Source organism: Neodiprion lecontei, chromosome 6 (genome assembly GCF_021901455.1).
Source record: "Neodiprion lecontei isolate iyNeoLeco1 chromosome 6, iyNeoLeco1.1, whole genome shotgun sequence".
NCBI lineage: Eukaryota > Metazoa > Arthropoda > Insecta > Hymenoptera > Diprionidae > Neodiprion > Neodiprion lecontei.
In genome coordinates this window covers 8,001,114-8,016,898 of record NC_060265.1, presented here as the reverse complement: position 1 = coordinate 8,016,898, position 15,785 = coordinate 8,001,114, and the positions used below count along the sequence as shown (strand labels likewise).

General features: G+C 35.8%; 2 protein-coding genes across 3 annotated transcripts; both read right to left on the bottom strand.

The window, feature by feature from the left end:
- Nucleotides 1-223: 223 nt before the first annotated feature.
- Nucleotides 224-7,845, bottom strand: LOC107227271 (branched-chain-amino-acid aminotransferase, cytosolic). Its single transcript, XM_015668374.2, has 7 exons — nt 7,372-7,845; nt 4,776-4,883; nt 4,486-4,695; nt 4,144-4,374; nt 1,984-2,293; nt 1,746-1,900; nt 224-1,144 (listed from the first exon to the last, which is right to left on the bottom strand). The coding sequence occupies exons 1-7, from the start codon at nt 7,390-7,392 to the stop codon at nt 953-955; spliced, it is 1,227 nt and encodes a 408-aa protein (XP_015523860.1). The 5' UTR covers nt 7,393-7,845; the 3' UTR covers nt 224-952.
- A 3,074-nt stretch (nt 7,846-10,919) lies between these two features.
- LOC107227275 lies at nt 10,920-15,748 on the bottom strand. 2 transcript variants are annotated; one of them, XM_015668381.2, is made up of 6 exons: nt 14,762-15,748; nt 14,047-14,344; nt 13,636-13,877; nt 13,206-13,421; nt 12,790-12,974; nt 10,920-12,691 (listed from the first exon to the last, which is right to left on the bottom strand). In XM_015668381.2, exons 2-6 carry the CDS (start codon nt 14,274-14,276, stop codon nt 12,281-12,283), a joined length of 1,284 nt encoding a protein of 427 aa, XP_015523867.1. In that variant the 5' UTR covers nt 14,277-14,344; nt 14,762-15,748; the 3' UTR covers nt 10,920-12,280. The 2 variants fall into 2 exon arrangements, with proteins under 2 accessions (XP_015523867.1, XP_015523868.1); XM_015668382.2 differs by lacking the exon at nt 14,762-15,748 and adding an exon at nt 14,457-14,581.
- Nucleotides 15,749-15,785: the final 37 nt, after the last annotated feature.

Below are 15,785 nucleotides of genomic sequence, written 5' to 3'. Positions count from 1 at the left end.
TTCAGATCCTGTATCGCCGTAATTGTGCGATAAAGAACGATTACTTATCGTTTACAGATGCTGCAAACAGCGGGTCAGAAGATGTACCTGAAAAGCGGAAAAGAAATTTCACATTTTTCCAGCAACTGGACCCAGGATTTTGCTCGTAATTCTCGTTCAGTGGGAAAAGGGTTTTTAAAATTGATTCTGACACAAATAATTTGTTACCCCAAAAATGCCGGACTATTTTACAACGCTAAAATCAATTTATTTGTACCCTACATCAACGTCATTTTCCAAAAAGATTCAGTCAATTTCAAATTCATCCATCAACAAAATAAATACTGCAATGAATTACTACGTCATTGATAATAGTGTTAAATTTGAATTCTCAGATTCTGCCTCCTCACTCAGGTTTTCAGTTTCAATCTCTATTCTTTCAAAGCATGTATTTATACAAAAGTACTTAATGTAAAATTAAAATGACCTAGTTAACATTGCACTTAATTTAAAGTATATCTATAACATTGCATTTACTCACATATTCTCATAATTTCTTGCAAAACGGTGCAAGATATGTGCTGTACAAGTGACTGAGACAACATTATCAAGTTTACGTAACAGCAGGGATAGATCAACTTGTCTATCTAGTCTGATGATATTTTGACATTGTAAAATCAATCTAAGATTTAAAAACAAATTATCGTGCACTAACGATCACAAATAAATAAAATCAGTTGGAAATCAAACAATTTTTTTTATATCACATTATGAAATCCTATCTAATTTTACAAGAAAAAAACGTGAACCCTAGTCTGTAACACCAATTGGTTAAAACTCACGGTATTCATTCGACATATTGTTGGGAATTCAATCATGAAAATACAAGATCCAGGATTTGTTTTGTAACAATTTCCAACTGCGTACAAAACAGGAAAGTTCATTGGGATCGTTGTATATTCAGTCACTTATTTTAATCCAGTGGGAATGCCCAGGGATGATTTGGCAGATATCCATATTGGATTTCAGTCAAATGTTTCAAAAACATTTTGAAGACTGGGTTTGGCTGCTCCATCGTTGGAATATGTAGTCCCTGGTCAATGTATTTGATATATGAAATGGGACTAACTACACATGCTGTACCAGCTCCAAAAAGCTCCAGTAACTAGAAACAAAAACAATCGTCAGTTCATAATACTGGAATGGAAACGAAGCAGCTTCGATTATACAGGACGGTATCAGAAGTATAAACAAGTCGGGCAATCTATAAATAAATGCAAAAATGTCCAGAACAAGTTACATATGAACGAGGCAAGTGCTTCAATTCATCCCGACGTGAGATTACCCTCACAAATTTATGTGTTTCTGCTCAAATTCACCTGTCATCACGCCATTTGCTCTGTGGTATAATATAATCCGTATCTCGTGTCATTTGGTTTAATTGAAAAAGATATAACGTTATACTCAAATATGCCATTATCAAAATTGTGATAACGAAATTCTGTTTGTTTTACGTAAATTCGGCAGTAAAAAGATTTCAAATGAGACAGATTTATTACGACTTTCATAGTGATGTTTTAGAAGCCACGTAGAAAAGTATGCTATCTCATCGGCCTTGAAACACTTGGAAGTCGAGCTATACTTTTCATTATAAATGCGTGTATAAACTTAACTTCTACGTAGTAAACGATACAATTGAACGATTAGAAATTTTTCCCGATTCACTTTGCTTCAGATAGAATACTGAATTGATGCAAAGAACTTACCCTATTCTCAGATAACAGGCGACAGACTTCTTGCATAGTGATCACTCTCTCACTGACTTTAAATTGACCCCATTCTCTAGACAACGTCAGAATAGATTGCCTTGTGATGCCTGGTAGGATCAGTCCGTTCAATGGTGGCGTAATCAATTCCTTCTCTGTAACATATGAGAGATCATTAGCTCACTCATCGATACAGAAAAAACTTTCATATAGTTCCTTAGCAAGAGATTGAACTTGCCGCCGTTTTCATTGATGTAAAACATGAAAATGTTCATGGTCCCGACCTCCGTTAATTGATCATCATCACCATAAAGCCACAGTACTTGTTGTAGGCCTTTTTCTAGAGCCTCTCTTTGTATTTGAATCGTTGGCGCGTAGTTGCTTCCCATTTTACGATCACCACAGCCACCAGGCCATGCTCGTGTATATCGAGGATCTGCAAGTAGCGAAACACCTTCCTGCTCAGAAGAAGTTTTGAAGTAAGACCCAACAGGACAGAGAATAACATACAAGAGAGCTGATTCCGACGAGGCAACGCCCAAAGTAGGCTAAAATAGAAAACAAAGAAAAAATCGTTTTGATCGTTAAAGTATCTGAGACTACTGTTTTTGTTAGTAACAATGGTTTAGCCGCATCACTTATATTTCATGCTGACATTGTAGAGTAGTTATCTACCAGACATTTGTAATTACTCGGTTACTGCACAAACAAAAATTTTCACAACATTGAAAGTCCCAATACAATTTCAGCATCATAATTCGGGTATACCTACGCTCTTTCCTCACTCATGCTTAGTCCGCGATAAATTGTCATGTATCATTGACATTAGCCTTGTCTCATTAGTAGCATGGTCCTAGGGAGTAAAAAATTTGTAACCAATACAACGTCAAGTTCGTTCACAGATGTGATAAAACCTACTTTTCATAGGGGCCACCAGCACTGTAAGTAATCGGCAAGAAATCTACTTTGCTCAGTATATCGAAACCAAAATAAAGTATGATAAGACAATTGCCAAATTTACAAATTTTAAACATCACATCTGTAATACATATAATATCTCAACTTTTGAAAAAAATATCTTGGTAGTTATTTTAGAAGAAATTTTTTCATGGAATGCAAAAGTTCATTGCTGCACGTCCACTTTGCAGGTTTGAAATGCGAAACAAAATAACATGATGTATTTTACAATTCTTTCCGAAACACTATATAATTTATTGTAGGCAATTTCGTATTGTAACTAGTTAACAATCGAAGTATTATATGTGAGACTGAGAAAATTTAGAAACACATAACAATAGTTGAATTCTGAATAAACATAATGTGCGGCAATCTTCAAACCGTTAAGTGATAACCTGATGATGAACTGTAAAGTGAAAACGAATATGATAGATAGAATATACGTATACTCCCAACTTTTACATCAGACACTATTTCCAACTGCTATAAGCGAGAGAGTACAGTTTCGTAATGTTGTCAAAGGTTACTGCTCACTGACACAAGATAAATGGTTTACTATATTGACCTGCGTTGCCTAGGTAGACATGTTGAAGGCCAGTACGGCATATTTGCTGCTCATATACAGCTTTCATCAAAGAACCTTTGCTACCCCCGGAAGTATTCATTTTCATTCGTTCCCATAAGATCCAAAATTCGTTTGTTAAAATAAAAAGAAATTTTTTTAGACTGAGTACCAAATGCTGGATCGTACCTAAATGCTTTGCGATCGTTTGCCCATGGTGGATTGATTGCAATTTGTTGTTAATATTCATCTTGAAATGAATACAACAATAATTATATAATTTTACAATCATATAGTTTCCTGCGCACAATCACTGCATAGGTGCACAAGCTTCCGTCCACGAATATCGGGGCATTTGATTGATGTACGATAACATTATAATAATTCATCAATCATTATGAAGTTATACCCCCACTATTGTACGCTATCTTACTCTAAGGTAGCTGAGAATCATGCTGACAGTTATGTGTTTTTTAGAGGCACCAAGCCAAGGCTTTCCCTAGCACTTGAGGACGCAGTAATGTTATCTGATGATAATAACAAACAGTATCATGCCACATTCAACTCAATTTTGCAATGTTGTGAAAGAAGTTTGATATATACAGATAATTGTGGTATTTCGTCAAATTTAGATATAAGTAGAACATGCAATACCGTTGTAGAGATAACTAAATGAGATATTAAGTAATTCAACATTGAAGCGTTTACAGGAAAAATCTTTGTCTCTCCTTTTTTTCAAGTTTGCGACATTCCGGAACACGCACAGGCGATGAATACTCAACTGTGCTATATATATTCCAAAATATTTACAAATTTACTTTTGATTCACCGTGTGAAAGTAACACGTTCGTTAAAATAACATTTTTTTGCAATACTTACATCGATTCCAATCAAAGTTGGACGAATGTAGAGACTAGATGCTTCTGAATGGGGTACCCACTCCTGATCTATACTGATTAATCTGTTGATACAGTTTATGAGTTCTGTACTATTGAATGTTGGCAGCCCGGACCTCAATGCAGAAGCATTCATGCGGTCCATGTTTAAATCAGGCCTGAAAAGTCGGATTTTTCCATCAACACCTCGATATGCCTTCATTCCCTCGAAGAGCTGGAGATACATGACATTTTATCAATGATCAGAAGTTACCGCAACTCTTAAAGTGCGTCAATAATTTTATATGTAGAGTTCATTCGTATTCTTAATGGGACATATTCTCACTTCGACAGCATAGTGGAGGACTTTCGCGGCGGGATGAAGTACAAGATTTTCTAACGGAGTAATTTCAGGCGTTTGCCAGCCGCCCAGTGCCTCGTAATAAAATACTTTCAGCATATGATCGGTGAAGTATTTTCCAAAGCTCAAGGCACTAACTTCGGGCTTCGGATGAAGTTGGTGTGGAGCAGCCAGCCGAACCGAGAGATCGGCATACTATGAAAAGTGGTGAAACTTGTGCTTAGATAATTCAGGTATTTCTTAGGACCCACTAGTAAGTTTGCAGTGAAATGTACCTTGAATGAACGGTCAGGACTGACCACTTCATCGTTTCTAATTTTCAACGATGAACTCCACCTGATATGTTGCTTTAACTGCCGGAGAAGACCTCCGTGCGATAAGAGCTAAAATTAGATAAAATTTACGATCTAAATACTTCGACTTTTACGAATAACACACTCTTATCATAGCGCAATTATGATAATTCAAATAACACCTGGATATCAAATTATCTTATTGGAGGATGAAAATCAACACAAGATAAAAATACTTTTGAAATGTATACAGATAAATAGTTAGACAAAAAAGTGTACGTGTGCGAAATATTTGGAATTACACTCATCCATAGTTAATAGGTTCAATCTAAGTCCCATGGGCCGATATTTACATATACGTACAAGTTTCACTATCCATTAACGTCGCGACAGAAGTCGTGGGTTACACTTATTTACATACATTATATTCTAGTCGGTGAGTTTACCGTTGTTTTTACAATGCCGTGATTACGAATATAATTTAAAATGACGCAGCTCTATAACGGTGGAAAACAAAAATTTAATTTATACTAAATTAAACTCGCGTGAAAACTCTGATTCTAATTTTTTTCACCACCCTTTTGAATTACCGGGGCATTCGACAGACGATATTCAGGACACCTTTCCCTCATATGATTGTTCCGATTGTTCGTCGAAGCCTCTAACACCTGCTACCACGTAGCAGTGACGTGATTTAAAAAAGTTAGCCGTAAAGTTAAGGCATTTATGAGTATTATTGTACACGTGCGGAAATTGATTCTGCGACAGCTAATTTTTCTCCCTAGTTGATTACATTGGCAATGGAAAACTTCAGCCAGTAACACGCCGCCTGAACCGTAAACGGCGACGCGCTATACGGTCTGAAATTCTCCATTTAATAATAAGGTAGAATTATGTGAAAATACAACATTATACGAAGATTATTTATAGTAGGAAACGTAGAGGAAGTGCTGTGAATGCATGTAATATTCCATTTTTTGAAATCTGTATTCCAATATTACGGTCACTGTAATTGAGAGTTGCGGTTTCAGTACTTCGATATTTTGATATCGGTAGTTTCAACTTTCGGTACGAAAGATTTGGTATCATATCGATACTTCGTTATAGGTGTTGAAAGATGATCTTGATACTGAAATATTTTGAAACAAAATTATCGAGAAAATTTTGTTACACCGAAATATTGAACAGCTCTAACGTGGACATGGATTCTGGAACAGATAATTTTTTCCCGTAGAGAATTTCAGCCGGAAGCATGATTCGTAACCATAGAGATGTTATACATAGCGTAAGAGAGATACAGGGGTTAAGCATAAGTGGAAAGATCGGACGGACAGAAAGAGAAGATAATCGAGCGACGGTCTATTCTTGTTTGCATACTCATTTACTCATGCGTCAGAAGCGTAGTTCAGGGTGGAAATTCTGTAGCTTCACTATTCACATTTCCAACCATCCAAGCATTCTGATTAGTTTGCAAAGTTTAGTCAACCAATCAGAATGCTTGGATGGTGGGAAATGTGAAAAATGAAATTACAGAATCTTTACCCTGCTCTGCCCCTGCGCAGTAACAGACACTGCGCATGCTTGACAGAAAGGAATAGATAGGTTACTCGATTTTCTCTCTCTATTTATCGTCCAGTCCCCTTTGCCAATACCCTATGTATAATATCTCTCTCATACCGCCACCGCGGGCCGGGTGTTCAACGAGTTTGAGTTGTTCAAAGCAATGTGTTATTAATTCCTTAATTACTATGCCTAAAAGATAGCGTATATTAGTTGCCGCATTGGTCGCAATATTTAATGCCAATGAGCATAACTTATAATCGATCCGAAGCGCGATATTCAAACAAATAGCCTAGGGCAGGCGTAACGGGTCATTCTACGGGTTGAAATTCTCCATTGCCAATGTAATCGACTAGGGTGAAAAATTAGCTGTTGCAGAAACAACTTCCGTATGTGTACAGCTACAGCTAATGTCTCTAAACGTCATTTAGACTTTTCAGTGCCCAATGACTGATCGGTTTCTCCGCTTACTCCAGGCATATGAGCTGTATGAGAACTTCACTGGGCCTGGATTCTTGAAACTAGGATCCTGGTTATCGTGTGTGATATCGTCTGCAAAAGCATAGGATATCGCATGAGAAATTTCAGATCCTTGTTTCAAGAATCTAGGCTCTGATCTCTGTTAGTACAGAAATCAGTGATGAACTTGAATGACATCAATTTCAAAAATTCAGATACGTAGATAGCGATTAATCGTTTTTCATCCAGTTTTGACGATAACTGCGCGCAATTCATTTTATGCGAACAATTGTTACAATACTCATACTCATACACCTTCAAAACAAGTACACATAATTATTATGCATTTTCACACGCTTTGTCGTTTTACACTTTGAAGTGGAAATTAATTAGTAGAGCATCATTGCGTAGCAAACACATAAGTTTACGAAAAATTAATAGAATTGAAGTTAAAAGCACTGCAACCGGCACGTGGCATATAAATGAAAGTATTAGATTATCTTAGGTTAGGTTAGGTTAGGTTAGGTTAGGCTCAACTTGAAAAACTGACTTAACGTACCTTGCGTCGAAAATGAACCATGCTTTTTGATTGTAAAATAATTGCAAAAAATACACTTTGTCTCAAATTAATGAATTAGCGAAGAAAATGTCCATTATATAAGAATTCCATAGAGATGAACCAGCGTCAGTGTGAGAGAAAGAAAATTTGTCACAAACATTTTTCAAATGCACTTTAAGCAATCCGCCCTTTTACGGAACTCGATCAGCAACGACGTGCTGCAGCCGCGGCCACGCGGGCAATCGGTTCAAGTTCAAAGCAAATGTGCCAGCGACAAAGAATGCTTATTATGAAGAGGCTCGCCGGAGCACGGTGTGAACAGAAATTACGAAAGAAACGCATGCATGCGTATCTATATATTCACACACACACATACATATATATATATGTATGTACACGGGCGGAAGCACGAATATGCAAAACTAGAATGAACGATTTTAGCGTGCGTTGTTCTCGTGCGAAACGACTCGAATAATTTGAATAACTACGAGCTGTTATTTTAATTATTCAGATCAGGGCACCACGCTTAAGACATGGTATCCCCCACTTTATTGCACGCCGATGTTGACGTATGTTATCGTTTTGGCGTTGAATAAAAAAAAGGGGGAGCTTCAGATAAGTAAAAAGAATTTAAAAAAATATGTGTAATACTGATAAACGCGCGTATCCCGTGTTAACTTTGCCGGAGTTAAAGTGCGCGTGCTGCCGCAATTTCTTGAAACATTTTTAATTTTTTTTTTCGGTTTTCTTTTTTTTTCTAAATGTTTTTTTTTTCACATTTTATCTTCTTCTCGACAAACCTTCACTTTAAAGCAAACATTTGCGCGTGGATTTACGTACTGATATACAATACACGACATTAATAGAAAAGTGATAAATATTGTCAACAATTTCATGTCACGTTTACATGTGTTGTGCATTATTAAAGAGCGAGGTGGTATAATGATTTCCTTACGGCGTAGCGTCACCACCCCTCTTGGTACCGTGTACGAATAGGATAAAAAATATTTGTTTAATGACGCTGCAAAAATTGTAGCGTTACTAGAAAATTTACCTCCAAGGTCCCCGCTACATACGACAAACGCGCAAAAAAGACGCAATAGCGCTAAATTCGAGTTAGTAGATTCATTATGATTTTACTGTATCTACAACGAAACGACCCCTTGCGTCGCTTCATTCACATCCGAAACACTGCGAAAGAAATGTTTTAAAGAATCGAAAACTGAGAGGATTCTTTTGCGGAAATACAAAAAAGGTAAACGAATTATATTCGTTCTATTATACTATTTTTAAAATATGCACAGCTGTTTTCAATATTTAGTGATGGTGAAATTTACGATAGTGTTTGCTCACGTAACGCATGCCCTTGCGCCTGTTTATTCATTCATATAAAACGATGGTTTATGGATGTAGATATTCAGAAAACGCGTATTACTCGAGACGCGTCATACTCGTCAGTATGACGAAAAGCACAGTATTTGAAATAACTAGAAAAACAAAGATAGCGAATCGATTTTCGTCATTACATAGATTGAGTAATTTATATCACATCGTAGAGATATTTATCGGAATTCATATGAAAGAGTTATTTTCGCTAATCAAATGCTGATAATTAACTAATATTGTGTTTTTGCATTCCGTAAAAGTATTTGAAACTACGCGACGCTCTGTTTTTTTTTCGCGCAATTCACAAGAACCTCGAAAATAGATAAAATTGGCGCTTATAACTTTAAGGATATTTATTTGCATTTACTACTTTTCGAGAAATTTCATTTCGTTTGGTTAAAAACAGTCAATTAAAATATAAATTGCACTCAGTTAATTATCAACTCTCTAGTTGAACACGGCAGTCCGCCATTATAGGATTAACGTAATTAGCTAACTTGAAGAAACGAATCGTCTATCGCGTAATATCTGTTTATTAAATGCAATACGAATCAGATGTGTATAGTATTTGCATACGCACGTATTGTTATGATTTCAAGGATCATATAGCGAATGAAAACATAATATCATCTCTCATCCGATGTGGTAAAGATCATACCAGTTCGTAATTCATAAACATACCTATTTTCTTTACCCACGCAATGCTTCTATACGAATAAACAATAATACTTTAATCACTAATCTCAAAGAATTGTAATTTTTTTTATTTTTTTCATTAATAATACGAGAATTTTTTGTTGATTTGCACATATCTTAAGAATATACATACATATGGCTTCGTACATATATATGTATATATATGATATATATACTACGTGTATGTATACCAATAAATCAAAATCTATTTGTTCCGGAATGAAAATATGTACACCACAAAACAGCCATATGCTCGTTTAGATTAAGCTTCAATTGTATACGTTTTACACCATTCAATTCGTAGTGTGAATTAATGAAGAATATTATAATACAATACACTTTTCCCTAATTTGTGGATTTTTGTTCCTAATTGTAATGTACGTTATTACTTTTCAGCAGCGTTCAATATTTGTTGTTAAATTTGTGGAAATTTTTTAACAATTAGAAATTGGAATTTGGACGGCTGCGATTATCAAGTTTTGTGAAAATATTATCTGCATATATGCTGGTAATTTATTCATCCGGTAAGCTTGTAAGGAATAGTTTAAAAGTGATGTTCAATAATGCAGCTGCGAACTGCGAGGACGTGTTATTACAGTAAAGTTTGAAAAATTACATGGCGCGATATTTATTCTTGACAGTAGAACACAAAAGTCAAGAATGTTGCAGATAAACTGTTACAAGCGTAAAATAGCCGAACGTGTTATTATATTGAATACGATTCACTGGAGCACACCACAAATCCAATTCATTTCTCGATTTCTGTATTATATGCAGGGCCAGATTAATATGTAAGCTCATTTTTTTTCATCATTCAATGCCGAGCAATTGCAATTTACTGCCAACACAGGTAAATTCGATTTCATCATCTTGATGTGACAGTTGAGGAATTATAATCATTATCGGTATGATAAAAAAATGAAGTAATTTGGCTTTCTCTTTTTCTTTTTTTTCTTTAGAGCATAGCTAATTATGTTAAAAGTTTGAAAATATGATACTGAGAAATTATTGTTGAATATATGCTTCAGTTAGTACCAAACAACTGAGAAAAATCGCTCACGATTAAATACACAGTTCATCGTTATCTGTACAATTTGATTAACTTAAACAACATGTCTGTATAGTTATCTTGTGTGATCTAATATGTTAGAGTACTTAACTACTAAGTCTTAGAAAAATTAGTTTTTTCTTTTAAACTCAATTCAACTGAATATATGTAATAGAATATTGAGTTCGCCTATTTTAATTCATCAAATATGTATGACAATTCACAACCAGTGCATTCCGAGAATTTTATTTCCGCTTGCGAAAATTATGTGCTTCATGTATTGCAATGCACTTTAAGAATGAGAATAAAAACTTGATTGAACATGCATTCTATGTACGTTATTCATAAATGATGATCTATTTTATAGAAATATGAATAGGAACAAACTAAAGATACAAGGAAAAAAAAAACAAAAATATAAATGATAAAAAACAACGATTGTATCTATGTACGTACAGTAAAATTCGATATCGAGCTATTATGGACTGGACAGTCGTTGCTTAAAATTATCAGAGAAATGAAGATACTCTTTACTAGAACCAATTATAACTATATGCAACTATAATTAGCAAGCTAAGAACGTAATAGTTCAAAATTCACCTCTATTTTCGTAATTACTTAACTCCTAATTGTCATAGATTCTTATAGCAGTTAATTACTTATAATTCTCCATGAAGACAGTCTTGAAACAAAGCAACCAAACTTGTTGCACGTTGTTCATATACATATATAGAGTATGGAAGTATTCTATTTTAAGGTAATTAAAACTACGTTACACAATAGCGATACGATTACTTCACAGCTAATTATTGATAAATGTATATAGATCATCCAATAACGATGGTTCTATATTCACATCGTATTTACATCAATCGAAGAATCGCCGAAAAATTTACTTCTGTGATATACAGAATGCTTTTGCAACTTATTTCTTTTTTTCGTTGTTCAATCTTTAGAAAACGAATCACAGCTTATTTTTGGAATAACCTCTGCAACAGTTTACACGGTAAATGTCAGGACTTTCAGTTGAAAAACAAAAAAAAAAACCTTGGATGAATTTGAAAGACTATTATACTACCTGTCGAAAATACATTTCATAAAAAAACTTTCAATTTTCTACAGGAACGTCTAATTCTATCTCTAACGTTAATTTCATACCAAACAAGTCTTATGTTTTCAACTTCAGATCAATATGATACAAGTTTATGTAAAATTGTTTCGATTCAATTTCGTAAACTTATTCTCCTAGTATCGCCAATGTTACAAGCCCTTTAAAAAGTTCCTATGATTAGTCATGCATTAGCTGAGTTTAGTAAGTAGCTCAGACTCATAGAGATTCTCACCACGAATGTTTTCATACTTGAAAATATCTGAACGGTAAGCATTTTGAGTGAAATACCGAATTCATCTATTATCAACAAATTTGCATATAGATTTGCATACCTCTATATTTACATATGCATTGATGTAGATATCACATACGTATATAGCATTGGTGAAAAAAAAAGTACATTAAATCGATCGATTCAAAATTGATTCACGCATTCCGCATTCAATGACAAAAGTACTGTCACGAGACGTAAAACTAATGGCCGATGTTATCGCATCCGCAAAGTGACTCGCAAATGTATGCATAGCATTTCCGAATATTACTTCTAACCATTTTCGTCATGGTTGGTAGTTGATACGTTACAACTGTGTAGCACAATAACTCACTAACCGCATTAGGCACTTTTAAAACTAGGGTACTGGTTTGACTTAGAATTGTTGAGCAACCGATCACTCTTGAGGGCTTTCAAGGTTATTACTACCCTCTTCGCTAATCGTTGTTAAATTACTGTTTTTAAGTGCGGCTCGTTTGTCAATTTCATCATTATCATCATCCATGTCTAAACTCCGTTGCAAGTTTCGTCTATTGTTATCAATTCTGTACTGGTTACCAAGTATACAATCTCTATGCTGGTCAATGCTGATAAAATGTTTTTCATAAGCATCATCAATGTCTACCCCTTTTCTTTGGTCAATTGTTGGCGATTCGTCGGGGGAACTGTCGGGATACGAATAATCACAAAATCCTTCATACATCGGAGGTTCGGACGGGTAAGGAATTGTTGGATACGACATTGACGTTGGTTGTCCTCCGTTTTGAGAAAAGAACATTCTTCGATATTGATTGTAACAAGTTCCATCCTGGAAAAGATTTATTATTCCCATTGAAAAAATACCATTCCGTTTTAGACCTATATAAGAAATTTCATTGATCTTCAATGATTGAAAAATTTCCTTACTGTATTATAGTGTGAAGTCAAAGCGACTTCAGATGGTCTTGACTTCACACGAGCTGGTTGAAAAACAGAGAGTAACGTCCAGGTCGGTAAAAGGTACTTTAGAATCATTACTACCACAATTGATGCGCTGTAGTAGATTTGTGCATGATTGTAAATACCGCTGCAACCAGTTTCTTCTCTGCCCACTGTTGAAAGATTCAAATAGCAATGAATTATTGATTGAATTACGAAAATGATAATCTCTATCAAACTTTCTTGTGCCAACTACAAGTTAAATTCCAATTTGCCAAAGTACGTAAGTGCACTTCTCAAATTTAAAGCTAATCGTCTTATTCAAAAGTAAACAAATACAATCTTCTTTTCGCAATTTGATTCATAGTCAGCACAGTATAGACCAGAAGAAATTAACTACTAACACAATGACATGACAGCGTCAAAGACAACAGAAACAACTGCGGAGATTTCATAAACGGCCGTGACAAGCCACAGGTCTCTAGTTTGAGATGAAGCAGTAGGCAGCATGAGTGTTGAAATGACAGATCGATTGTTGCTATGTGTTAGGTAGAGAGCAACGACTGCAAACATTTGAACAGTAATAAAATCTGCGCTTGATAGCATGAGCCAGTAGGGACCTGAAACAGCGTGATAAGTAATAATTAGAATTGTAATTAGCACTCTTTTTCTTCTCAGATATCAGTAGCAGAATAATATCATCACAATCAACAGGCAGCAAGAGTTATGCCAAGTTATGCAAGAGAATTTCAGATTAAGTACCATGTCAGAAATTAGATCAGAGATAAATCTTCCAATGTCAATAACTATTTATAACTAAGAAACAAAACTTACGAAGGCACTCTGTCCAGGTTCCACTAATGTCGACCATGCCCATTAAAACCACTGTGGTACAATAGAGTATATAAAGGGACAGGACTGGGTTGACGACGTGCTGGACAATGTCATCTCTATGCCGAGCTCTGGCCGCAGATGACCAATGAAGATGGCATATCAGAATGAATTGTAATAGTTTCAGGAAATTTGCAGTGAAATCCAGCTGAGGATATCGTACGCCGATGATGAAACTTGTGGCACTGAAAAATCAAAAAAAAATTGATGAAACTCGAATCCTGCGTAGCACCACAAATTTATAAATGAGTAATATTATCGTGCAGATATTCTTGAAAATTATCATTAATCACAGGACCATTTGTTACTCAAAACCTCGGATTACGTTTTGTAAAGTAATTTTATAAAACTTACCAAATAATACATTTTATCCCCGATACGTAAAATATTGCATAGTGATGCATCTGGGAGTGCTTGCACGCATGGTATTTTATTAGTTTCAAGACGATCAAGAAGAACGTGAGGAGGCAAAGTAGAGCTAAAATGCTAACCCTGCCGCACGCTATTCCGTCATAAAGATCGAGACATCCTTTGTTGATAACGTCCAATGTTTCGTTATCATACTTCCTACTTCGCACCAACATTTTGAAAACAAGTGCGTCGTATCCACACTGTGTTGAAGTTGTCAACAATAACTCAAGTGCTCATTTCCCTGGAAGAAACAAACAAGGCAATTCACTTTGCAACCAAAAGCATATCACAGAGGTGTCGTGCCATTAACCCAAGGTTATTGAACTTCGTGTGAAAAAACATCTGGCATTTACCCAGTGCTGCTTATTCCTCGTGCATCTCACGACACAATGAAAATTGGAACAAATTACACGTTCAAGGGTTAGAAAAACATTGTCTGGCACAGACAATGCAGGTAGAAAGGAATCAGCGATGAATTCAACGCCGAATAGTGTTAGGTAGAAACGTTTGAGCAGCTATGGGAAGTATTATGGTGAATGCAACCTGTCAACGTGAGTAAAAAAAAAAAAACAGCAGAAGAGAAAGAACGAACGAATGAAAGAAAGAAAAAGTTGTTGAAAAATGCATGCATCTCGACAGTAACGTTCTCTAATTATACCTATATCCCGAAGTTATTGAACGATCAAAGTAATCTGATCGTAGGCCCCATTTTATCCTTCCCCGTTTAGTGGGCGAGTAGAAACGAATAATCACTTAACAGATGAGAAATTCATGATTTATTTAAGCACCGCTAGCGCACGGAGGCTGTTAGACAGAGATGTTTACAGTTCAGTGCCTGATGGTTGCTGATCGTGAGGTGAGGTGAGCAAGCCTTGACGTCAGAGATTCGAGATCCGAGAGCCGAGCTTAGCCGAAGTTCGATCGTCGACGAAACGCGAACCGGTTCGGCTCGTGCGTTTCACTTTCAAATCCACAATCCGCGCCGGCAATTTTCATCAATTCAACACCGCGCGCTTCCTCGCAGACTTTACAAATAATCAAAGATTCCGACTGCCGATCTAACGGCCAAACGCCGATATTCCCTCAAAGATTTCTCAACGAAAACTACGCCAGCAGCCTCGCTCGTCGACGTTGCACCTGACATGCGAGAGTTTGCGTTACACCTGACCGCGACACGCTCGCGCAGACTAAATTTAAACCTATCTGATATCAATTATTCAAGAGTCGTATTAAAGGGCGGACGACGCTTGTACGCATTACAATTGAGAAATTGTTACTCGCCATGCGACTGTGAAAATTTTATTAGATCAGCTATTTTCGGACTCGTCGTCAAACCACGCGTGGTATTTTCTTTTCGTATTTGAAAATTGTCTACTGGGATTTCCTCGCTACTCGTCTCGTTTCTTCATTTTTTTTTGATAAAGATCTAATGTTTTTTTAACTTGCTCGTTGTATCTTCATATTAATATCGAGCGCCAACTATTAATTCGAGTTCAAATTTTTTTCTCTTTTTCACGCAAGCAACATAAACACACAAGATACCAACTGTCTATTTATAGCAGGATATTCAATGCTCAATATTGTCAATGCTTGTAATAACGTTTTTTACCACCTCGATTATAAACTGTGAATAAACATTTTTTCCTCACAAAATCGTGTGATATAATCTGCAGGAAAACTAG

Coding starts and splice junctions, on each gene's coding strand:
- LOC107227271 (XM_015668374.2), bottom strand. CDS start 7,392: ATGGTTCATTTTCGACGCAAG. Junction 4,884..7,371: donor TGGTTCATTTTCGACGCAAG/GTACGTTAAGTC, acceptor ATCTAATTTTAG/CTCTTATCGCACGGAGGTCT. Junction 1,901..1,983: donor TTACATCAATGAAAACGGCG/GCAAGTTCAATC, acceptor CATATGTTACAG/AGAAGGAATTGATTACGCCA.
- LOC107227275 (XM_015668381.2), bottom strand. CDS start 14,276: ATGTTGGTGCGAAGTAGGAAGTATGATAACGAAACATTGGACGTTATC. Junction 13,878..14,046: donor GGGATAAAATGTATTATTTG/GTAAGTTTTATA, acceptor TTGATTTTTCAG/TGCCACAAGTTTCATCATCG. Junction 12,975..13,205: donor TGACGCTGTCATGTCATTGT/GTTAGTAGTTAA, acceptor ATCTTTCAACAG/TGGGCAGAGAAGAAACTGGT.